Source organism: Aquarana catesbeiana, linkage group LG05 (genome assembly GCF_042186555.1).
Source record: "Aquarana catesbeiana isolate 2022-GZ linkage group LG05, ASM4218655v1, whole genome shotgun sequence".
Lineage (NCBI taxonomy): Eukaryota > Metazoa > Chordata > Amphibia > Anura > Ranidae > Aquarana > Aquarana catesbeiana.
In genome coordinates this window covers 112,499,094-112,523,370 of record NC_133328.1, presented here as the reverse complement: position 1 = coordinate 112,523,370, position 24,277 = coordinate 112,499,094, and the positions used below count along the sequence as shown (strand labels likewise).

At 44.5% G+C, this 24,277-nt stretch overlaps 1 protein-coding gene, 2 non-coding genes and 2 pseudogenes across 9 annotated transcripts in view; 2 read left to right on the top strand and 3 right to left on the bottom strand.

Annotated features, from left to right (window-relative positions):
• HDAC9 (histone deacetylase 9) overlaps positions 1–24,277 on the top strand; it is an 872,451-nt gene that overhangs the window by 140,692 nt on the left and 707,482 nt on the right. For 5 of the 7 annotated variants that reach the window (XM_073630071.1, XM_073630069.1, XM_073630068.1 and 2 more), the window contains exon 3: positions 7,412–7,450. The exons of the other annotated variants lie outside the window; for them this stretch is intronic. In XM_073630071.1, the coding sequence (XP_073486172.1) occupies positions 7,412–7,450 (39 nt within the window). The remainder of the gene's footprint in view (positions 1–7,411; positions 7,451–24,277) is intronic. 7 annotated transcript variants of the gene reach the window in all.
• LOC141146558 (U4atac minor spliceosomal RNA) lies at positions 11,452–11,578 on the bottom strand. Its single transcript, XR_012244951.1, has one exon. It is a non-coding gene; the product is annotated as a U4atac minor spliceosomal RNA (small nuclear RNA).
• LOC141146424 (U2 spliceosomal RNA) lies at positions 14,414–14,616 on the bottom strand (annotated as a pseudogene).
• On the bottom strand, positions 15,848–16,050 carry LOC141146441 (U2 spliceosomal RNA; annotated as a pseudogene).
• LOC141146559 (U4atac minor spliceosomal RNA) lies at positions 17,212–17,344 on the top strand. Its single transcript, XR_012244952.1, has one exon. It is a non-coding gene; the product is annotated as a U4atac minor spliceosomal RNA (small nuclear RNA).

The window sequence follows — 24,277 nt, the reverse complement described above, 5'->3', positions numbered from 1 at the left end:
GTTTTTACTTATTAACATCGCTCATACCTATGTTATTACTTATGTTACCTACTCTATCCTTGATAACTATGTTAATGATCTTTACGTTGATCTTTGGTTATCACTGCTAACATTTTACCAAGTGTTAACTTGACATTGTTTGATACCATTGTCTGTATGAATTTGTAATAAAGATTCTATTGACCCACCGTTATGTGTCGGCTTGCAAACCATTGGCTTCATTCAAAGTCCCACCATCTTTTTCCCCACCCGCTCACTCTCGCTTGTGGGTTTTTATAGATTGTAGTCATAGGGATGGAAATGTGCGCCCCTACCCGGCGCTATTTCATTTAAAGTCCCAATTTCCCCTTCCCCCCTTTTGTTGTGCATATTAATAGGGATGGAAGCCCATGGTTTGCTCTACTGCTCAACCTTGCCTTATCAACTATTGTTGTTATTCTGCCTCTATTGATTTCTTGATAGCCTCACTTGTGTTTATCTTTGTTTTACTTTTATCAGTTCCATTATGACATGTCATGTCTCCAATTTTGTGTTTTAGGTTGTTATTCTTTATGTTTATCCTTCTCCCAATTGATAGTCTAGTCTCATCCTGGGCTGACGGCTCTGACCGGCCGGTGGGCCGTCTGACTCTTGCCTACCCGGGAGCTGCGATGGGCGCTGTCGGCCCCCTCCTCCTCCCTCCCACCCGCCCATGGTGGTGGGCGTGTGTGGGGGCGGGGCTTGCCGCTACCACCCATCGACGTCACGCCATCCGCAGCGGACGTGTGCCGCGCCTCACGGCGCCGCCGCGCCCTCTGCGTTCTTGGTTCCATACTCGCGGGCTCTATGGGCTGGTCCCGGCGGCCGCCGATCATTGGTCGGCTCCCCGCCGGAGCTCCTCCCACTCCTGGCCCTGCGTGCGTGACGTTGGCGGGCTTCCCCGCGGCGGCGCCTATATATTAGTTCTGGATGGCTTGCCGTGCCTGGCCATTCACTGTCTACCCTTGTCTGCTGTAAGTACTATTATTCTTGGGGTATTACCAGCCCTCATGTACCCACTTTAAATTCTGACCCATAATATTATAATCTTTACATTTTAGACACATGACATGTCTGCTCCTGATGAGTGGTCCTGAACCACGAAACGCGTCGAGCTACCAGTTCCCCTCCCTTTCTTCAACCTATGCTTTACAGTTTATCACCCTTCAACAGGATTCTGAGGCCAGCTATCTGGCAGGCATTACTTTGTTTTTAACTATTGACGTATTCTGACACCTGGTGATCCCTTGTTTTTACTTATTAACATCGCTCATACCTATGTTATTACTTATGTTACCTACTCTATCCTTGATAACTATGTTAATGATCTTTACGTTGATCTTTGGTTATCACTGCTAACATTTTACCAAGTGTTAACTTGACATTGTTTGATACCATTGTCTGTATGAATTTCTAATAAAGATTCTATTGACCCACCGTTATGTGTCGGCTTGCAAACCATTGGCTTCATTCAAAGTCCCAGCATCCTCATCAGCACGTGGCCATGGGACACGCTTGGCCTTTTTTTCGGCAGCTGGCCATGTTGAGCCGCAACATGCGGAAGACTTGGTCGAGTGGATGACCAAGCCGTCCTCATCCTCCTCATCCTCTCTCACCCATGCCCAGGGTACTTTGTCTGGCAAAGCAGCGGCCTCTTCCCTCGGCTCAATGTCATCAGTGACTCCTTCCCTAGCCCCACCATGTCCTCCTGAGGAGTCCCTCGAACTGTTTGACCACAGTGTTGGGTACATGCTCCAGGAGGATGCCCAGCGTTTGGAAGGCTCTGATGATGATACTAAGCTCGATGAAGGCAGTAACACGAGCACGGACAGAGGGGGTGCCCAAGAAGGACAGCAATCTGGCAGTCATGCTCCCCCTGCTGCAGCATACTGCCAGGTTTGCTCCAGTGATGAGGAGGGAGGGGATGATGAGGTCACTGACTCAACGTGGGTGCCTGATAGGAGAGAGGAGGAGGAGGAGGAGGAGGCACATCACCAACGAGGCAGGATGCCCTCCAGGGGCCAGCCTAAGGGCAGCACATTGACTGCATCACACCCCAAAGCTCCACATGTGCAGGGCGCTGCAGTCTCTGCGCGTTATTCAAAAAGTTCTTTGGTGTGGGCCTTTTTTGAGACGAGTGCATCAGATCGCACCGCTGCTATTTGCAACATATGTCTCAAGCGTATCTCGCGTGGCCAAAACATCTCCCGCTTGGGTACCACATGCTTGACCAGACATATGTTGACCTGCCATGCAGTTCGTTGGCAAGCGTATTTAAAAGACCCACACCAAAGAACAAAGAGGACCTCTGCTTGCTCCTCATCAGCTGAGATTTCCAACCCCACTAGACCTTCAGTCCTCTCTGAGACCTGCACCGAGAGGAATGAAGGTGTAGAATTAGGTGTGTCACAGCCACGTACTTGTGGGCAATCTGATTTTGGTACACCGACGTCAGATTGTACCAGGCAAATTTCCCTGCCCCAGCTGTTGCACCGCCGAAAGAAGTTTGCTCCCAGCCATCCACATGCCCAGCGGTTGAATGCTAGCTTGGCAAAATTGCTAGCACTTCAACTGCTGCCTTTTCAGTTGGTAGACTCTGCCCCCTTCCGTGAGTTTGTGGAATGTGCGGTTCCTCAGTGGCAGGTACCCAAACGCCACTTTTTCTCACGGAAGGCGATTCCGGCTCTCTACCAGCATGTGGAAGGCAATGTCCATGCCTCGCTGGACAGGGCGGTCAGCGGTAAGGTGCATATTACCGCTGACTCATGGTCCAGCAGGCATGGACAGGGACGTTACCTAAGTTTCACGGCGCATTGGGTGACTCTGCTGGCAGCTGGGAAGGATGCAGGACAAGGTGCAGTAGTGTTGGAGGTTGTTCCGCCACCACGCCTCCAAAATGCTAATGATTGTGACACACCTCTCTCCTCCACCCCCTCCTCTTCTTCTTCCTCCATGGCCTCTTCCTCGGAACCAGCGGTGCTCCGTAGTCGTTCAAGGGGCTACGCAAGTACGCAGGCCAAAAGATGCCATGCGGTGCTTGAGCTGGTGTGCTTGGGGGACAGGAGCCACACTGGGGCAGAGGTTCTGTCAGCTCTGCAGGGGCAGGTTCAGAGGTGGTTGACGCCACGCGAACTTAAGGCAGGAATGGTGGTTTGCGACAATGGCACCAACCTCCTCTCTGCCCTCCGACAGGGACAAATGACCCATGTGCCCTGTTTGGCTCACGTCCTTAACTTGGTGGTGCAGCGGTTCTTGGGCAGGTACCCGGGCTTACAGGATGTCCTGAGGCAGGCCAGGAAAGTCTGTGTGCATTTCCGCCGGTCATATAATGCCAGTGCTCGGCTGACGGACCTCCAAAAGGAGTTTAACCTGCCCAAGAACCGCCTAATCTGTGACATGCCCACCAGGTGGAACTCAACGTTGGCCATGCTGCAGCGGCTGCACACGCAGCAGAGGGCCATCAATGAGTACCTGTGCGACTATGGCACCAGGACAGGGTCAGGGGAGCTTGGTTTTTTTTCCCCACGCCAGTGGGCCATGATCAGGGATGCATGCACTGTCCTGTCACCATTTGAGGAGGCCACGAGGAGGGTGAGCAGTGACAGTGCATGCATCAGTGACACTGTCCCCCTTGTCCACCTGTTGGAGCACACGCTGCGTGGAATAATGGACAGGGCACTTGAGGCAGAACAGAGGCAGGAAGAGGAGGACTTCCTTAGCTCTCAAGGCCCCCTTTATCCAGACAGTGTTCCTGCGTGCCCGCCGATCACACAGGAAGAGGACGAGGAGGAAGAGGAGGAGGAGGAGGAGGAAGATTGTGTCAGTATGGAGGTGGAGCCTGGCACTCAGCATCAGCAGCAGTCTTTAAGGGATCAGTCCCAAGAAACACATGGACTTGTACGTGGCTGGGAGGAGGTGGCTGCGGACCATGTCGTCCTTAGTGACCCAGAGGACTCCGGACCGAATGCCTCAGCAAACCTACGCTGCATGGCCTCCCTGATCCTGCAAAGCCTGCGTAAGGATCCTCGTATTCATGGTATCAAGGAGAAGGACCAATACTGGCTGGCAACCCTCCTTAATCCATGTTACAAGGGTAAGGTTGCGGACCTTATCTTGCCATCGCAGTGGGAGCAGAGGATGAAACATCTTCGGGAGGCCTTGCAGAAAGGTCTGTGCAACGCGTTCCCAGAGACTGGGAGGTTACAAACTCCTGTTTCTGGACAACGTGTTGCTGAGGCTTCGGTCAGTCAAAGAAGGAGCGGTGGAGAAGGTGGCCGTCTGACCGATGCGTTCAGACAATTTTTTGGTCCGCAGCCCCAAGGTATGATCGGTTCCAGCAACCATCGCCAGCGTCTGTTTTACATGGTGCAGGAATACCTAGGGGCAAGATCAGACTTGGACACCTTTCCCACCGAAAATCCTCTGGGTTACTGGGTCTTGAGGATGGATCACTGGCCAGAGCTTGCACAGTATGCAATTGAGCTACTGGCCTGTCCTGCATCCAGCGTTCTTTCGGAACGCACATTCAGTGCTGCTGGAGGCGTGGTAACCGATCACAGGGTGCGTCTGTCCACTGACTCGGTCGATCGACTGACCTTCATAAAAATGAATGAGTCTTGGATCACCACCAGCTACCAAGCACCTGATGCTGATGTAACCGAATAATTTTTTTTGAAATCTCAGATCCCTTCAAAGACTGCCTATGCTGATGCTGAGTGACTATCCCTGAGTAATTATCCTCTTCCTCCTCAATCATCACGCTGATAGCTTGTAAGAACATTTTTGGTTCTGGGTGCCACCACCAGTGCCTAAGGCACAATTTTTCAGCCCCTGTTTAACAAGGGCGTGTAATTACGATTTTTGATGTAATACTTTGCAGCAGGGCTCGTTCCTGCATTCCAACTAGAGTGTCTGTGAGGGGTTGCAGTGTTGTGGCACCAGCACCAGTGCCTAAGGCCCAATTTTTCAGCGCTTGTTTAACAGGGGCGTGTAATTACAATTTTTGATGCAATACTTTGCAGCAGGGCTCGTTCCTGCATTCCAACTAGAGTGTCTGTGAGGGGTTGCAGTGTTGTGGCACCAGCACCAGTGCCTAAGGCCTAATTTTTCAGCTCCTGTTCAACAGGGGCATGTAATTACAATTCTTGATCTAATATTTCACAGCAGAGCCCTGTGAGGGCTTACAGTGTTGTGGCCACAGCAACACCTAAGGCCCAAATTTCTGCTGAGTATATAGGGCAGGACCCTACTTTCAAACAACTAACTTACAAACGACTCCTACTTGCAAACGGAAGGAGACAACAGGAAGTGAGAATAAATCTACCCCTAGGAAGGGAAATTCTCTCCTGTAAGAGTTAATATGGGAAAAACATTTCTCCTTTCCACTGATGCTTTCCAATCCATTGGGACAAAAAGTGAGGCGAAATCTTCTGAAGAGGAGGAAAGACAGCAAAACAAATGTCACAGGGGTGATAACCCTTCCCTATGTTTTCCAAAAAGCTTAAAAAAGATTTTTTGGCTGGAGCTAAACACGTTAAAAATGTACCCGTTCAAAATTACAAAGAGATTCTACTTAACAACAAACCTACAGCCTGTATACTGCTGTTCATAGTATATAGGGCCTGGTGGCCCCACACCTTTCCTTATTTTAATTTGGGTGCGGGGTTCCCCTTAATATCCATACAAGACCCAAAGGGCCTGGTAATGGACTGGGGGGTACCCATGCCGTTTGTCTCACTGATTTTCATCCATATTGCCAGGACCCGACATTACATTAAACCCGCAAGCAGTTTTAAATGAGATTTTTTCCTTTAAAAATGACATTTGGTGCAGGGACTGTTCTAAACATGGGAAACACGCGTCACTTTACAGGCATACTATAGACACCCCTCAGGTACGATATTTAAAGGAATATTTCACTTTTTTTTTTTTTACTTTAAGCATCATTAAAATCACTGCTCCCGAAAAAACGTCCGTTTTTAAAAGTTTTTTTTGCATTGATACATGTCCCCTGGGGTAGGACCCGGGTCCCCAAACCCTTTTTAGAACAATACCATGCAAATTAGCCTTTAAAATGAGCACTTTTGATTTCGAACGTTCGAGTCCCATAGACGTCAATGGGGTTCTAACGTTCGTGCGAACTTTCGGTCCGTTCGCAGGTTCTGGTGCGAACCGAACCGGGGGGTGTTCGGCTCATCCCTACTGGTGGGTAGAGGATTACAGAAGGCTAATGTCAGGACAGATTTAGATACTCATGCCAGCTTTTTATTAAAACATCTTAAATTATATTTTAATAAACATAACTAATTAAATGTTCTATATGTTTGTCATTCAAAGTTTAGATCTTCGTAAAAAACAGTAAACAAGTTTTAAAATAAGCATACACTGACCTTTATAGATGCAGGAACTGTGGAGCAATTAATCCTCAAAATTCATAACAGACTCAATGTAGTCGAATTATTTGCTTTTCTACAGCTTTAGCTTACTCTGCTTCCATTCACAGCAGTAGCTTGTCAGTCATCCAGCTTGTACTGTGTTTACATTAGAAGTATGGAATTCTGTCAAGCCACTAAAATCACTGAAAAGGTCTCACAACTGCATCTCTGCAATGAACTTTGTGGATGAATTGTTTCACAGTGCCTACAGCTACAACAAGGGTGCCTTATTTTACTGCTGTATACATGTAGCATTTGAGCAAAGTTTACATATGTACAGAATAAATGGCTTTTTGATGCTAGGACATGGGCAACTTTTATCACCTAATGTCCTTTTGTTGCTAGGATGCAGGTGACTTATGCTACCTATTGTCTTTTTGTTGCTAGGATGCAGGCAGATTATGCTGCCTAGCATTCTTCAGTTGCTAGGCACAGGCGGTGCCAATAGAGCATTTTCATTGTACGCATGTAAATATCAGAAGCATTTACATGCATGCTGTGTAAAATACTGTCTTGTACTGATCTTTATGCAGCTGTGCGCATGCTCCCTTAGAAAGCTATATATCAGTATACACATCTGAAAAAAAAAACATGCAGAAAAGATAAAAACAATGCATTTTTCTTGTTCATGTCCATGAGCCCTATAAAGCAAATAGGCTGACCGGTCCACCAATTTATAGCAAAGACAGAAATATAATTTCTTGTGAAATTGATCTTTAAGTCTACTTTAACCTTAGGGTAACAGTGAACTCTCATAGATGTCAGATGTTTAATTTCCAAAGCACGAGTGGAAACTTTTACATAAACCTTTGAGGATGTTGTTAGCATTTCTTTCAAGTAAAGTTTCTTTTATACTTTTACTTGTCCATTAAGACTATTAATGGTCTGCTTCATATCATACACTGTTCTGTGATGCACAGAGCCTGCATTAAAATGACTATGATGTTATGTGTTTGCAGGGAAAGTGCTGGTACATACGTTTCTTGAAGAAGACATAAGTGAGTACAGGTTTATTATTCAGCATTGTTATGTCTTATGGTTGTATGGATATCGATCACTGACCACACGCAGAGAATTGTACAAGCAAATCATTAAATTGGCATATTATTTAAATGAATCTGTTGGTTTATAAATAGGCAATAAAAATTCCGCTGAAGCTTCTAATTCATCAAGCTGAGATAATATATGGTTAGGCATTCAAAAAATATGCTTTCTGCAAGATCCTGGCTCTAGTTAGGGTTGGAACTCAGAAGTTGTTACAAGATTGGGCAATTCTCAGCTCTTTTGTCAGAACTGAGTCCCAATGCAACCATGTATAGTTAAAGCTGAAGTTTAAGTATGGCAATTTTTACAAAGTTACAATGTATATATGTATCATACCTGTGGAATCCCCATGGAAGCTGGAAATCACTGTAGTAACAGTGCCGATTATTTGCATATCTCCCCCCAAAAATCATAAAATGATGGCTAAACCTCTCCTTTAACAACATGGTAGTTTGGGAGTGTTGATTGCAGTTTGAAGATGGAGTTGCTGTACTTTCTCACTAAGGCTTAGTTTACACCTAGTTAGGGAGCTGTAAAAACATGGGCTAGAGATGTGTTTTTACCACACCCCCCAACCAACAAACCACTCCCCCTAAGCGGCAAAGGCAAAAGGCAGCCATAGAGAGTACACAGATGCCACAAATGCTGCAGTTGAGAAGCAAAATGGTTTTTGAAGTTGTGTTGTATGGGTAGTACTGGTTGTAGGCAGTTCAAATGAATGTCATGGTGGTGTTGGCTTTTAGAGTAAACATGTGAGTGGGGGTACCTCTTTTCTGTACAAGCTCACTAATGCTTGAAAAAAGCGGAGCAGTGGTTATGTGAATATCAGCGTTAAGATTAGAAGTGAGCCATACACCTTGCTCAGCTGTGTAACCACATGCAGAGTCCTACTGTAAAACACTCCATCTATGTTCATTACACACCTTATCGTGTGAATGTTGCATTTAAGCTAAGCTTGTGTCCCGCTCTAGTCCAGCTTTCCTCTGCCCCCTCACTCCCAGTGACAGCATATGATCCCACTGTATACTAAGCGTGGATCTCATGGATACACTAGATTACCTTCTTCAGCTCTCCTGTACCATACAGCTAGGTTTATGGGGTCTCTGTACTGTGGGTTCGGTCCTGATTGCTTTTGGGGAACTGACCACTAGAGAGGGAAACAGAGCACTGACCCCTTCGCTACCGGAGGACCTGTCACCCATGCCTGGTACCACTCCTGTCTTTCTGGCTGCTATTACATTCCCATCAATTCAGGGTTACCAGTAACAACTACGCTCTTTCTGCCAACTCCTCTACAGAGTTAACCCTTTGTGATGGCCTTCCGTTTCTTCTTCTTTTCACCCCCATATATGCTTTACAGACCCTATTCTTTCTATATGCTATGTACCTCCATGCACCATTTTAAATAACTTTAGACCAGGCATGAAACAGTTAAAATAGCTTTTCTCAAACATACTGGCAGATACAGTCCAATTGTATATTGTGCATTCAATAACATTTCTTCCTATATAACAGCAGGCTGTCCAGTATGTACCTAACCCAAGGTAAGAGTTCTTAAAGTGTTACTAAACCCAGTAATATAAAAATAGTTCATCCCCCCAGTGTCCACAGCTTATAAATCTTTTTACATTAAAATACTACCACTATATACCTTTTTGGCTGATCTGTATACCACAATCATGTGATAAACTGAAGGGTTTGCTCGAGTGCTGAGTGTTGAGGTAGGAGGAGATTTCCACTATTGCCTGTGTCCTCATGCTGTTATGGGAGGCGGATCATCCATGTGACATCCCACCCACTGTGTTCTTTTTTAGTTACTGCTCATGGAGGAGGAGGGAGGGACTGGGCTGTCATTTAGGATCTGTATACACACCCACATGTGTGATCTCAATATCATGTGACCTGAAAAGCTCAGCTCAAACAGGAAATATTCTCTCCAGCAATAGAGACCAAACTGAGCATGTGCAGCAGTACTACCCTCACTGTATTTTATCTGGCCTTGCCAAGAGAGACCCTGCAGGAGGGGGAGGATCTGTCCATACAGGATCAAAGAGCCTTTTTACACAATCCAGAGGATTAACCCCTTAAGTTCCACAGTGAGTATAACAAGCATGCAATTCTGCACATGCAGACAGATTTTACTGTTGTGGGTTTAGCGACACTTTAAGTCTGTGATTCGGCAGAGTCCTAACCTGAGGGCACATCTTCTCCCTGTCTCTGGTCTTATTTTCCATCCAGGCCACAACAAGAGAGCCCCCTAAGCAAAGCCTTCATCATGTGTATTGACAGCAGAAGGGGGAGAGCAGAGCCCAGAAAAATGCTGAGATTGGATTAACCCCTTTCCCTCTGGGCAGCATGCTAAACTAGCTAACTTAGAAACAACACCTGTAAACACCTGCTTACAAGCAGTCAGTGAGGAGGTGATATACTGCCCGTCTATCTGAAAAATGATTTACTGTGAGATTTAAATGATTTAAAATGAGCCCTAACATTGGAAGCCTTACAGTTTCTTAACCTGATTGATTTTTTCAAGACAACCACTACATAACAATAGTTTGTACGGTTGTATCTATTGCTACTATTTGCATATTTCCAAATGACAGTCAGTAGTTTTAAGTCATTGAATGCTTTATATTTCATTAAAGGGTAATTTCACCTGAAAAGTGACAATTTGCAGGTTTTAACTACCTGATAGCCTCATATTTCTCGGGTATTCCAAAAGATTTCTCTACAAAGCAGCTTTCTTGAAGTTTTTTAAGCAGCCCTGCCAGGAAAAGGGCAAAAAGCTGTCCATACAAGAGAAAAGAATATGTTTTTTCCTCTCCTGCTGACCTCACCAGCAAACAGAAATGTTACTCTGAAGGCCACTGAGAAGTCAACAACTAAAGGGCAGTCACCCTGTAGCTTAGTTTGGTGAGGGTCAGTGTAAGGAACTATGGAGCACAGGGGCTAGAGATTAACATTCCTGGAAGTATCTTCTCAACAGGCTTTGGCTACATGCGCTTTGGGTATCAAGCCCCCTGTGTGTCCAATGCAAGTGCTTTGATGCACCCTGTAGGCATAGGTTTAGTGTCCAACCCTTCTAGTGCTCCAGGTTGTATGCCCAGAACTCAGAAAACCTGCATTCTGATCCTGCAGGCAGCTGGGCTGTACGCTGCAATGCATTGCCTCACAGGTAAATAAAAATGCCAGGATGGGGCACACGGGGCTAGACGCCCCGTGTGCACGTGGCTTTAAAAAGAAGATTTCTCAGTCATTTCAGCAGTGCACTCAACAGTCAGGCTCCCCCTTTGCTTCGCATGGGGCTTCCCGTCTGCATCTTTTCACAAGGATTCCAGCTGAGTCTCCTGTGGGTAATCACAAACAGTCCCATTTGCAAGTGTGAATGGGGCCTTAAACGTAGTCCTAGTAGGATTCTGTAAGCTTTATTCAGTGTTGGAGCTTAGTTAGAGCCTTCTCAACCTGATAACAGCTTGTTTGAAGTGGCAGACAGCATTGTCAGTAAAATTGGTGTTAACCATTCCCAAACTAGAGCTGAAGCATGTTTTAGGTGCTTTATTATAGTGGATTGAAATTCCCTGAATGCTTTGCAAGTACTTTGTAAGAATCATGCTCTATTGTGTTTATAAATGCCCATATCTACTAAGTTTTGGAGTCAGTGGCAACAGCTTTTAACGTAGTGTGCATTTGGCTTCATTTGAGATACTTTTAAGATTATTCAGAATTCATTGTAGATGCAGTTGAATATTACATTCACATAATGATGCTTGGGGAGAAAAGCAGCTCTAAGAAAACAAAAGCCCCTCAACACTAACCTCTATTCTGCTTATTTTTAAATGGGCTGCAGAAAGCTTTAACTCAAGTATAGCACAAGATCAACCCATGAAAACATTTTGCTTTATGTAATTTTTTTTTCAGTGCTTGCATATTAGATGCTATCTTTTACCATATCAAAGGGTCCAAAAATTGCACCTCACTAATATATACATACTAGGGATGCTTTGGTGTTGTTTGTGGCGTTAGCAGTACTGACCTCAATAAACATTCATTAGCCAGCAGCTCAACCCCAAGAAAAGGATGGTTAATTAGAGCATGGTCACAGAAGGTGGGTACAAAACCTACCCAGCATTTAAGTTAGACAGAGAAGAACATTTTCGGTCAATACCTAGAATGCTCTATCATTTTTTTGCAAAGGTATTTGCATGCCTAGCAGTGCTGCCAACTGTCAGTAGTTTTACTGACAGCCAGCAAAACACGAGCACTTTTCCCCTGCCAGTAAGTCCCAGTGACGGGAAAAGGTTGGCAGTTAAAAATATGGCTGTGACGCTCAGGCTCGGAACTGTGCATGCGCAGTTCCGGTCCGGAGCCGGCCGAGACTAACCGAGTGACTGCTCTACTGCGCCAGCGGGGGACAAGTCTGGTGGCGGTGGTGCCTGAGCGTGTCGTGTGATGTCATGGTGCAAGGGAGCCGAGCGGAGTGGCCAGAGCCTCCTGTGAGCATGGCAAGCTGGGAGCCAGACTGTTAGTGCTGTTTGGACTGCAGTGGACTGAAGGGACCACCTGAGGTGGAGAGAGACTGTCACTGTGCCCCAGGAGGGGACGTGTTGTGTCGGTGACCAGGGCTGCTGCACACTGCTGTCATGGTCACTGTGATAGTCAATCTCATGTGTGTGCGCCTACCCATTCTAATTTCTTGCCCTCCTGAGTCCTGTCCCTGGGCTGCTTACTTATTATATAAAATAAGAATAAAAAATAAAATAAGAAATATGTCTTTTTCGACTTAACCCCTTGGCGCCGGCCATACGCAAATATGCGGCCTCTTGGCGTCTGGTCCTTAGCACGCATGGGGGGACACATATTTGTGTGAATTTCTGCCCATACACATGTGCCGAGAGTACGCACAGATCGGATCACGTGAACGATGTGACAGCCAATCACGGCAGTCATGTGTTCTTAAGCCCCGCCCCACCTTCCTGCATCATAAACCTCTTAAAGGACCAGGAGGCGTGGGCACTAATAGGTTAATATTTACCTTAAATAACATTGCTAATTGCATATTGTACTTGTTTGGAGCTTAAACACTGAAATTTGTACTTAAAACTATAATTTTGTAACTTTTAGAAATGTCATTAAAACCGTGGCTGTGCCAGTAAATTCTGTGTATTGTGTCAGTAAACATCAATCTGATAGGTTGGCAACACTGATGCCTAGGCATACGAAGTTATAGAGATATGCAAGGCCCATTCACACAATTGCAAACGTTAAAGCACGTTATGAGCTGCCTAATGCACAAAAAGGTGCATGTTCCATTTCTGGCAGTGCACATTTGCTCTGTACAGCAACACATGATAGTCCTCAAGATTCATTAGGGTGCTATTCAGAGTAAATAAATGGCCCTGCATCACACTATGAGGCTTGAATTGTGTATTGCCATACATTACCATAATGCACTAGTGTGAATGGCTCCTAGGCCAACACAGGGATCAGCTTGTAATTACTAGTCTGAAGCCTATCATGTGTAACAGATGTTTCACAAAGGAGTTTAAAAAAAAAACCTTCAGCCAGGTTAGAGTAGCTTCAGTTTGGCATTGTTAGTGTTCACTATATGAATTGTTAAGCTTCAGCAAGTTTAGTGACAACCAGCACATCCATAGCCCAATTTTAACCAAACCTTTTTCTCTTCTTAGTCTTGGATTGACTAGAAAGGGGTCAGGTTTGAACCACTCGCTCGTCCCCTTCCTTTCCTGACCTGCTGGGCTCAGATAAGGATCTGGTATAGATTTTGGGGGGGGCCCACGCCGTTTTTTTTAAATGTTGGCGTGCGGGGGGGGGAGGGTCCCCTCCGAATTCATACTAGACCTGAGGGGCCTGGTATGGACCTGGGGGGGAGCCCCATACCGTTTTTTTTTTACATTCAGCTTTCATCGGGGAACCCCGCTGACAGCTGAAGACTCATCGGTTGCCAAGGGCAAGGCAGCCGGCTTCCTGGCCTCCTGCTTAGCTACCACCTATATGCAATGGTAAAATAGGAACCGCAAAACACATCAAAAATCGCACCAAAAATGCATGACTTGTGTTTCTGGTGCATCTCCATTGAAGTCTATTACATGCAAAACGCAAACTGCAGTGGGAAAGAAGTACCCCACCCTTTCCAAAAAACGCAACGCCGCAAAACGCACAGATGTGAACTAGTACCATAGGAAACCATGTTAAATGGGCTGTAGTACGTTTCTGCAAACTGCAAAACGTACTAAAAAGCACATACTGTAGGTGTGAATGTAGGGTAAGTGCTTTGAAAGTCCCATTGCTCCATTATGTTTATAAATGCCCATCTCTACTAAGTTTTGGGGTCATTTGCAACAGCCTTCGATGGACTAATGTATCTTTTTGACATCATTCAGATTTAATTGTATGTACAGTTGACTAGTTATTATTACATTCCCAACTTTTATGGGAAGAGAAGTTCTAAAAAGCCCAGCAATACTGACCCTTACATTTACCTCTGCCCTGCTTCTTTTTAAAGATAGTGCGGAGTAAAGATTTAGCTCATGTGCAACACAGCTTGAACTCTAGGTAAATTTTACTTAGTGCTAAATATTTTTTTTTTTTTTTATTGAAAGCCTATGGCATGCATAACACACCCAAAAAACTTCACCCAGTGCCAAAAAAATGTGCACACACATAAAGAGTGAACACAAAATATTGCAAAGGGTACACAGACGTGCCAATGCCCTGAATCCTTCCTAATTACATTCGGGTAGATACTAACCCCCCCCCCCCCCAAAGGAGGAGTAGGCATTTTCTCCCGAATAACTGTCCGTAGCTAGAGCTACCCCAATCTAGGCCAGAAAGCCAGGGATCCGACCCTCCGGCCAGACCCAGATGCAGCACCCATTCTCACCAGGAACACCCTCCCAGATAGCTCAGACTCAACCATTGGCCGGTTCCCAGTCTATCTGTTGGGCAACTCAGCATAGTCCCTGCTGAAGACTGCCCTTCCAGGCACTATAACACCACTGGAATTGCTAGGCCTCCCCAACGAGAGTGCCACAGCACCTCCCCTGGAAACTGATAAGAACAGATACTACACTTGATCTTAGCCAAAAGGCCGAGAAGATCATAGACTGTAAAATATATATTAGATGCAATCTTTTTACCATATCAAAGGGTCCAAAAATTGCATCGTACTAACTTACATGTAACGATCTCCCCGACCTCTAAGGACCTGACATTCCCCCTCAGGGTGCAGATTACTAAACATGATGGGAAGGAAGGAAAATGGTAGGTTTAGCATTTGAACCTGCTCCCTCTCTAATGTATCTTAAAATTATCTACTTGCTGAAGCTTATTAACAGTTTAGTGATGTTGTGATGCAATCTATGCTGAATAGCACAGCACCCTAAATTTTTTTTTTTTTTTGAAAGCCTATGGCGTGCAAAACACACCCAAAAACTTCACCCGGTGCCAAAAAAATGTGCACATACATAAAGAGTGCTCACAAAAAAGTGCAACGGGTACACAGACGTGCCAATTCCCTTATCCCCCTGGGCGTTAGGCTCCAGACGGGGACAAAGGTACTTTACAATGGTCTATCTGGCCGAAACCAGACAGACCCCGTTCTCTGGAGGGCCTGCCGAAACAGGACCCACCCAAGTACTAGGTGGGGCTCCCCCGAAGGGAGGCCCCATGAGAGAGGGCGAACTAAGCCAAAAGGCCATGTCCACCCCTTCCCAAGACTTTCAGGGCTGGCTCGAGGACCTGCATCCTTACTCATCACACAGTGAACGTGTACAAAAACAAGACGTGACAAACATAGGTTCCAATCAAAATAAATAAAAAGTGGGGGAAGGGATAGTGGAGAGTAGAGGGAAAGAAGTGGCCATTGTGTAACACAATGACCAGGCCCTCCGGCCAGGAATAAAAAATTCCTCTGGTCCCAGTCAAAAGGCCCAGCCCAAGAGGCAGGTGCTAAAAAAAAAAAAGAGAGAGAGTGTTATGGTGTGGTGACTCAAATCAAAGTGACTGCCACTCACAGTGATTATTTGGCACCCCTGGACTGCCACTCCAGGGGCACATACTCCATAGGCTTTCAAGACCAGCCCAGACCACAGCAGACAGAAAAGGCATGGAGTTCAGAGAGCTTGGTGAGAGTCCTTGCCCCTAAGGCTCCACCGTCATTCCCATCACTCCTTCCAATTTCACATTTGGGTAGATACTAACCAATCCCCCCTCCAGCACTCAGGGGGGGGCATTCTCTACCCGAATAACTGTCCGTAGCTAGAGCTACCCCAATCTAGGCCAGAAGGCCAGACCAAGATGCAGCACCCATTCTCACCAGGAGCACCCTTCCAGACGGCTCAGACTCAACCATTGGCCGGTCCCCAGTCTATCTGTTGGGCAACTCAGCATAGTCCCTGCTGAAGACCACCCTTCCAGGCACTATAACACCATTGGAATTGCTAGGCCTCCCCAACGAGAGTGCCACAGCGCCTCCCCTGGAAACTGATAAGAACAGATACTACACTTGATCTTAGCCAAAAGGCTGAGAAGATCATAGACTGTAAAATATATATTAGATGTGATCTTTTTACCATATCAAAGGGTCCAAAAATTGCATCGTACTAACTTACATGTAACGATCTCCCCGACCTCTAAGGACCTGACATTCCCCCTCAGGGTGCAGATTACTAAACGTGATGGGAAGGAAGGAAAATGGTGGGTTTAGCATTTGAACCTGCTCCCTCTCTAATGTATCTTAAAATTAGACAAGAAAAGGTTTGGCTAACGTTGGGCTTTGAATGTGCTGGGTTATCACTTGCTGAAGCTTATTAACAGTTTAGTGATGCAATCTTTACTGAATAGCACAGCACCCTAAATGCCTCTTAATAACAGCAATGTATCATAGTATACAGTAATGTACACTGTTTTTTGAGCACTAAGCAGCTCATAGCCTGCAACTGTGTGAATAGATCAGTGTTGTTCCTCCTCTTCTGTGATTTTATATTATGTGACACTGTTATGTTACTGTGATTGCAAACCTCCCAACAATTTGAGATGGGAATGAGGGACACCTATTTTCAAACATATGTAGGCATAGGACACGCCCCCCTGACACACCCCTTAAAGAAGAATCAACCAAAAAAAGGTTGATTAAATGCACAAGGACTTTTTCTTACCACTACTATTCCTTTATATTGGCTTTTAAAATGTACAAATGCAGCAATTTAGAAATTGGATGAAAGATTTAGCACTGGGAAACACTTTTTGAAAGATAAATAGTGCATTTTATATACATCTATATAGATCAGATCAAAATCAGGGACAAATGAGGAGGAATGAGGGACAGAGGGACATTGCTCCAAATCAGGGACAGTCCCTCGAAATCAGGGACATTTGGAAGCTATGTGATTGTCTACAAAAAAAAAATAAAACAGCATTGAACTCCAAAAACCTGGGCTATTTAAACACTTCATATACGTATGCATGCAAATGCCTTTGCAATAAACTGAAGAGCATTCTGGGTATTGATAGAAAATTGTACTTCTCTTCAAAAATCTGGGCAAAATAAACACTAAATATACCTAGGCATGCAAATACCTTGGCAATATATAAGATAAAGAGCATTCTGGGTATTGATAGAAAATGTAACTTCTCTCTCCCTAACATAAATGCTGGGGAAGTTTTGCACCCTTGGTCTGTGTCCATACACTGCTTAACCATCCTTCTCTTGGGGTTGAGCTGCTGGTCAATGAATGTTTACTGAGGTCAGTACTGCTAACACCACAAACAACACTGAAGCATCCCTAACATATAGATATGTATGTTAGTGAGGTGCAATTTTTGGACCCTTATTATGTTAAAAAGATAGAATCTAATATTCATCATACAGTCTCTGAATAAGAGCTAATGAAAATGTACCTATAGACTTGAGTGCTGTGTTTTCCCTTAGAATATTTTTTCCATTCACTTACTGAGTTGTTTGCTACCCACCTAGGCAAAATGAGATGGACATTTGTTTTTGTTTTACAGGTTTGCAAGTCTATGATAAAAAAAAAAAAAAAAAAAAAACTGAGCAGGGCATTAATGAAAACAGTATACTGAATAAAATGTCCAGAATATGTTTTCTTAATCTGTATTCTTCCTGTTCCCTCATTAAAGGTGATCAGCACCAACCTCTAAATATGTGAACTGTCAGCAAAATCTGCATATACCCAGAGGTGCTTGCACATACTTTGCTATCTTTTATTCCCATCACCTCCTGCCCTGCACATTAGTCTATTAATATAATGGCCAATCTTGCTGACCAATACTGAGGTGCAGAGGGCAAGAGGGGAAAGGCTAAAGTACCCCCATGCCCAAAGAATTTGGTATTGGCATAATAGAGTGAGATGGCAGCAATAGGTTCTTAAGATGGAAAAATATATGTGAATACCTTCTGTTCTAACAAGCCCTGTGGTGCTGTGCACTGATTTGTTTGGAGAGCTTTTTGGGTTCTTTAAATGCACCATGAAGGCTATATTTACTTAGTGGGTCCCAAGTCCTGCCTTACAGATGCTCTGGTTTCCATATTAAAAGTAGTCTGAAATGGTTGTATGTAGCATTATGTGATAGCTTGCTTCTTGGCTTTTGACTTTGGGCTCAAATTTCTGAATTAGAGAGTAGTAATCACCAGTCTAGCACTATACATCAGGGGTTCAAGATCTGCATTTGGTTATTGGGATAAAAGGGGAATTATTTACATGGCAACCTTCCAGCAGGTTGTTAAACAAGGTCCTGCTTCAGGGCTATCTTCTTTATCAGACAGGTAAGGGAGACCAACCCAATCTTTTAACTCTGGGGTCATCTCTTCTTAGCTCTTCTTAGGCCTCATGCACACGAGATGCTGTTAAACTCACGTTCAGAGGCAGTTGGACACTTTTTTCAACTGCCCTTGAACTCATCCAATGTTATCCTATGTGTCCATGTACACAGTTGCGTTTATTGGCGTTTTTAGGCAGTTGCGTTTAACCTTGTTTTTCCAGAAGCAAAAAAAGGGTTCAGACGCAAAAGTTTTCCACGTTTCAGACGCTAAACGCGGGTACCGCGTTTAGCCGCGTTTGTGTTTATAAGCGTTTTTAAAGGTGCCCTATTTTTGTGACATTAAAAATCTAAAAAATTATGGCAAATGGTGAAAAACCATTAAAAAATGTTTTAAACAATTGTAATTGCTTGCAATGATTCATAGACCGTTTATATACTCTAATGAGCCCTGGATCCAATCCAATACACCACTAGCATTGCTGTTATCCGAAGTATAATTGGAATTTGACCCATATGTTGTTAGATTTGAACAAGCAACTTGTGGCAGGTGACGTGGCAAGTGGACAATCCACAACTTGTGTCAGGTGACGTGGCAAATGACAATCCAACTTGTGGCAGGTGACGTGGCAAGTGACGTGGCAGGTGACGTGGCAAGTGGACAATCCACAACTTGTGGCAGGTGACATGGCAAGTGACGTGGCAAGTGGACAATCCACAACTTGTGGCAGGTGACGTGGCAAGTGGACAATCCACAACTTGTGGGAAGTGACATGGCAAGTGACGTGACAAGTGGACAATCCACAACTTGTGGCAGGTGACGTGGAAAGTGATGTGACAAGTGGACAATCCACAACTTGTGGCAGGTGACGTGGCAAGTGGACAATCCACATCTTGTGGCAGGTAACGTGGCAAGTGACGTGGCAGGTGACGTGTCAAGTGGACAATACACAACTTGTGGCAGGTGACGTGGCAAGTGACAATCCAACTTGTGGCAGGTGACGTGGCAAGTGACGTGGCAGGTGACATGGCAAGTGGACAATCCACAACTTGTGGCAGGTGACATGGCAAGTGACGTGGCAAGTAACGTGGCAAGTGGACAATCCACAACTTGTGGGAAGTGACGTGGCAAAAAGTGACGTGGCAAGAAGACAATCCACAACTTGTGGCAAGTGACATGGCAGGTGACGTAGCAAGTGACATAACAAGTGGACAATCCACAACTTGTGGCAGATGACGTGGCAGGTGACGTGGCAAGTGATGTGGCAAGTGGACAATCCACAACTTGTGGCAGCAAGTGACATGGCAAGTGGACAATCCACAACTTGTAGCAGGTGACGTGGCAAATGACAAGCCCCAACTTGTGGCATGTGACGTGGCAAGTGACATGCTGAATACAAGTACAGTGCTGCTCTCTCAGCTGCTGCTACTCACTCTGGCCTCACAAAATGTCTGAAAGAGTTAAATAATACTGTTTTTTGAGCTTGGGGAGAGTCTTGATGTTATCTGAACTAAACGCTTCTAGACGCAAACGCGGTAAAACGTCGCTAAACGCGGCATGCAAACGCAGCAAAACGGGCATTTCTAAACGGTTTCAGCTTTTACAAACATGCTTTCAGCAGAGTTTGCACCGGCGTCTCGTGTGCATGGGGCCTTAGCTTTAATACTGTCTCAGAGAAAGTTTACATGCAAGAGGCCTCTCTTTTCCACTACCTGGAGACACCTCTGCAATACCTGGGCCATCAAGACGATGCAACCTAAGGTTTGTGGTGCATTTCAAGAGAATGGAAACCCAATTAATCCATACTGCAGTGGTATTTTCCATCCAGCAGACCATCTACTCCTTTCCCAAACAGAGCCCATTCACCTCACAGAATTCAGTTTCTACAGAACAGATATTACTGGGATCATCTATCATCTTCAAGGCTATCTGATATTGATTCCCCAAACCCAGGACCACCCAATGGCCAGCTACAAATTTCCACATCTCAAAACAGGGACAAAACAGGGACAAAATATTGCAAAATATTCCAGACATTTAGGGCTATCATAGGGGACACCAACATAGTGACCCACGCTCTCACCCTACTGGGACATGAGGAGCTTTCAGTGTGACAGAGTTAGACTAGTCTACACAGCTACAGAGTCCTCCATCACTCAGGTGCCAATACTACTTCTCCTCATGCTAGATCTTTCAAGAGAAGTCCCCAATTCCAATAAAAAATTTCCCAGCTGGAATGTAGTTGCATTATGAATGAATCTTTACTGAGATATACATCCTCAGTTAAACAAAAAATTGTCAAACTTTAAACTATGCTTCCGCAGAGGAATCTGGTGCTCACACAGTTTTTATCCTCAGAAAGGTATTCTATACCAGTGGTTTCCAAATTGCAGCCCGGGGACCAGAAGCGGTCCTTTACTTGCTCTTATCCAGCCCTGGGGGCACTTTTCCTCTCACAGATGCAAGAGAAGACACTATGCCTTCCACTAAAACCAACAAAGGGGCATAATTCCTGTTTCTTGCATTAACAACAGGGCACTATTTCTCCCATTGGCACAAATGATGGTGCACCATTCCTGCCACTGACACCAACGATGGTGCACTATTTCCCCCCTTAATGTCAAAGATACATTGTTTACTCCCACTGATGCTAGTACAATTTCTACTCCAATTGGCCACAGTCCAGCCCCCATAAAGGGTGAAGAAAGTTTGGAGACCCCTGCTCCAAACTGAGGGGATCTCTGTACGCTTAGCCCCCACCCCCAGTCAGGACAATGTTGCTCCCCCCCAAGAGGGGGCATGTTACAAAAGAATGTACATGATTGCTGGCTTATCTTCTCCCAGAGTGAAAAAAGGCTTCCTCCTCACAACTCATCTGTATGTATCTATCACCAATGGCTGTAAGTCTTGTGGGTGTTAGTAACAAAGACCTCCCCAAGATGGTCCCTGGAGCCCACAGAAGAGGACACATTAATCCTATGTTGGGTCCCCCATCTAAGTTTAGAACTAAAGGCAGGAACTTCCCCTAAAAAATAATTCCATTAAAATAAAATAAGACAAGAGCAAACATCTAGTGCAAGAGTGAGAATTACACTGAAATTGGAATTACAACACCCTGTTACATCCAGCCACCATTCTAGAAGGAGGATTAATACTCTCATTTGTGGGATATATAAGGTAAGTCTTTGCCCCGGGTGAAAGCAGGTCCAGCTTTGACACTGAGTAACCCTGTATAGATCACAGGAGACCTTAGACAGTTGGGGAGCTAGGAAGACTAGACTAGGTTTACCCAGTCTTTTAACATATTGTATAAATGTTATTTACCTGCAAAAGCCTCCCGTGTGTAGAAATCCAGTGCCTGAGACTGGTGCTTGGCTCTGCTATCTTGGTTGTGATGGCCCTTTGATTCCTCTCACAACAGCTGCCTAAAAGGTTATGTAGGGATTTGAAAGTAAGCGTAGAGGAGCTGGGCCAACACAGAACATTTTAGACTATCAGAAGAGGAGAGGGCTGTAATATTCAAGGAGGGAGGGAAGACATAGCCATATTTTGTAGCAAGTCCAAAAGAACATTGCAAGTAATTAAAAAATCATGAATGGAAAGGAGACCACTGAAAGTATGCATTGGAAGTACTTACATTTTCTGTTTTTTTTTTACCTGTAATTTTTTATGTTGGTAATGTCTTATTAGGATTATAAAATAATCATTCACATTACCTATGTACACTCAGTGAACCCGAAAGCCTTCTTCTGATATTATTGCCACCACCATATGTTAAATTGCATACAGTAGCATATTCAAACAAGGAAGATGCCGCTCCAGGTGAGCACAGTCACTACAGTCCAAATACAGACATTCTTTTCTTCATACAGTAGTATATACCACTGCATAAGATCAAATATAACATTTGAATGCTGCTTTCTAAACCCTGCAGGAACATTTTCTCACAAACACATATTACAAGCAAAATACAAATAGCTGAGGATGTTGACCCTTCTACAAGATGCACTCACTGAGAACAGCCCTAGGCCTGCGGTAGAATTAATCCACCACTGCTGGGCAAGGTCAGGTAATTTGCAGGTCAGAAAATGTCCAACTTCAGGTGACCTCTGACCCGGTGATTGATTTAGCAGTGGCAGTTTATATTTTCCTATCAATATAGGTTTCTTTTTACTAAAAAGCAAATAAGAATAGGTTATGCATATATAAATGCATAGTGCATAAATGCAGCAGTGTTTAATTGTTTTAATAAGGTGAAATAAAACTTTTACATTTTCACTGCATAATTTACCACCACTTCTAAAGTGAGAGCCATGTATGATTTTTTAAACATTCATTTCATTCAGCACTTTATGCTTTTTAAGTACATCTAATACCTGAAATGTAACACTTGAATGACGTAGTATATGTTTAAATAAGAATATGACATGTTAGACCACACCAAGATTTAGAATCTGGAGTTAGGAAAGATGTCATCTTACTATGTATTTGCGTTGTACAATGAGGATTTATATTTTTGTGGGGTATACAGTATATTTTGAATCACTGAGATCTCAGAATTGATTGAGGGTGATTGGTTATATTTTCACTTCCCTTGGTTATGTCTCACATCTGCTATATATTTTCTAAGCTTCCTAGATTTAGTAATGAATAAATTCATTTTTGTTCCTGTATTTTTTCTTTTCTAAGAAGTTAACCATATAATGCAAAATCTGCTCACCTGGTAATTTGAATCTAATATTCAAGCATGTAAGTGTATTGGTGGAAAGTGGTTCAAAAGACCACATAACCTTTCACTACTGGCAGAATGTGCAGTGGGCTCCTGACGCCCCGTGGGTGATTTCTAGTCCCCTGCTTTTCACACCACCCTGTGATCTGATAAATGAGTAGAAGACATACTTATTAGGATCCTAAATGAGGTGGGAAAAACGGCTTATGTGCTCCAGTTTGCTCAGCCAGCTGGTAAAGTAGTCCAAAGAACCATTAACATCAAAGCAGAGTGTTCATCTGGACAACTGCCAGTGATTAAATATTCAGACCTTGGTTGTCTTTTTTTTTCCAAGAATGCTTAAAATGTGTGATTTTGAACTGTTGCTTTATATATGTTTTTTTCACTATGTATTCCATCTTTATTTTACAAAGAAACATTTACTTCACGACAAAGGCTTTCCATAGCATTATGGGGTAGTTAAAGAGATAGAACAGCAACAGCTGTCTGCCTTAAGGCCTAAACCACTACAAAATCACTATACAAAACCATTATACATTTCTTTGAAGCCAAGTGTTAATTTTCTGGCCAGTATTTTCTATAAATGTTATTGTGTCAATGCAAGGAGATTAGGCAGTGAGAGAATAAAGCTGCCTGTGTGTAGCTCAAAGTTCAATAGGAATTAGTCAAAATTCAAGCCATAGTTGGCCCCTTCAGCACCACCTTGAAAGCAGGGTCAACTATGACTGAGTCACACACACTCCACTAAGGGGCCAGCTACAAAACAAGGCTGACTAGAGTCCTACTACTATGCCCATATACAGTCCACCTTTCTCTACTCTACTGACACCGTCCACTGCTCTACTGACACTGTCCACTCTCCTACTGATACTGGCCACTGCTCTAATGACACTGGCCACTGCTCTACTGATACTGGCCACCGCTCTACTGACACTGGCCACCGCTCTACTGATACTGGCCACTGCTCTACTGACACTGGCCACCGCTCTACTGATACTGGCCACCGCTCTACTGATACTGGCCACCGCTCTACTGATACTGGCCACCGCTCTACTGACACTGGCCACCGCTCTACTGATACTGGCCACTGCTCTACTGACACTGGCCACCGCTCTACTGATACTGGCCACCGCTCTACTGATACTGGCCACCGCTCTCCTGATACTGGCCACTGCTCTACTGATACTGGCCACCGCTCTACTGACACTGGCCACCGCTCTACTGATACTGGCCACTGCTCTACTGACACTGGCC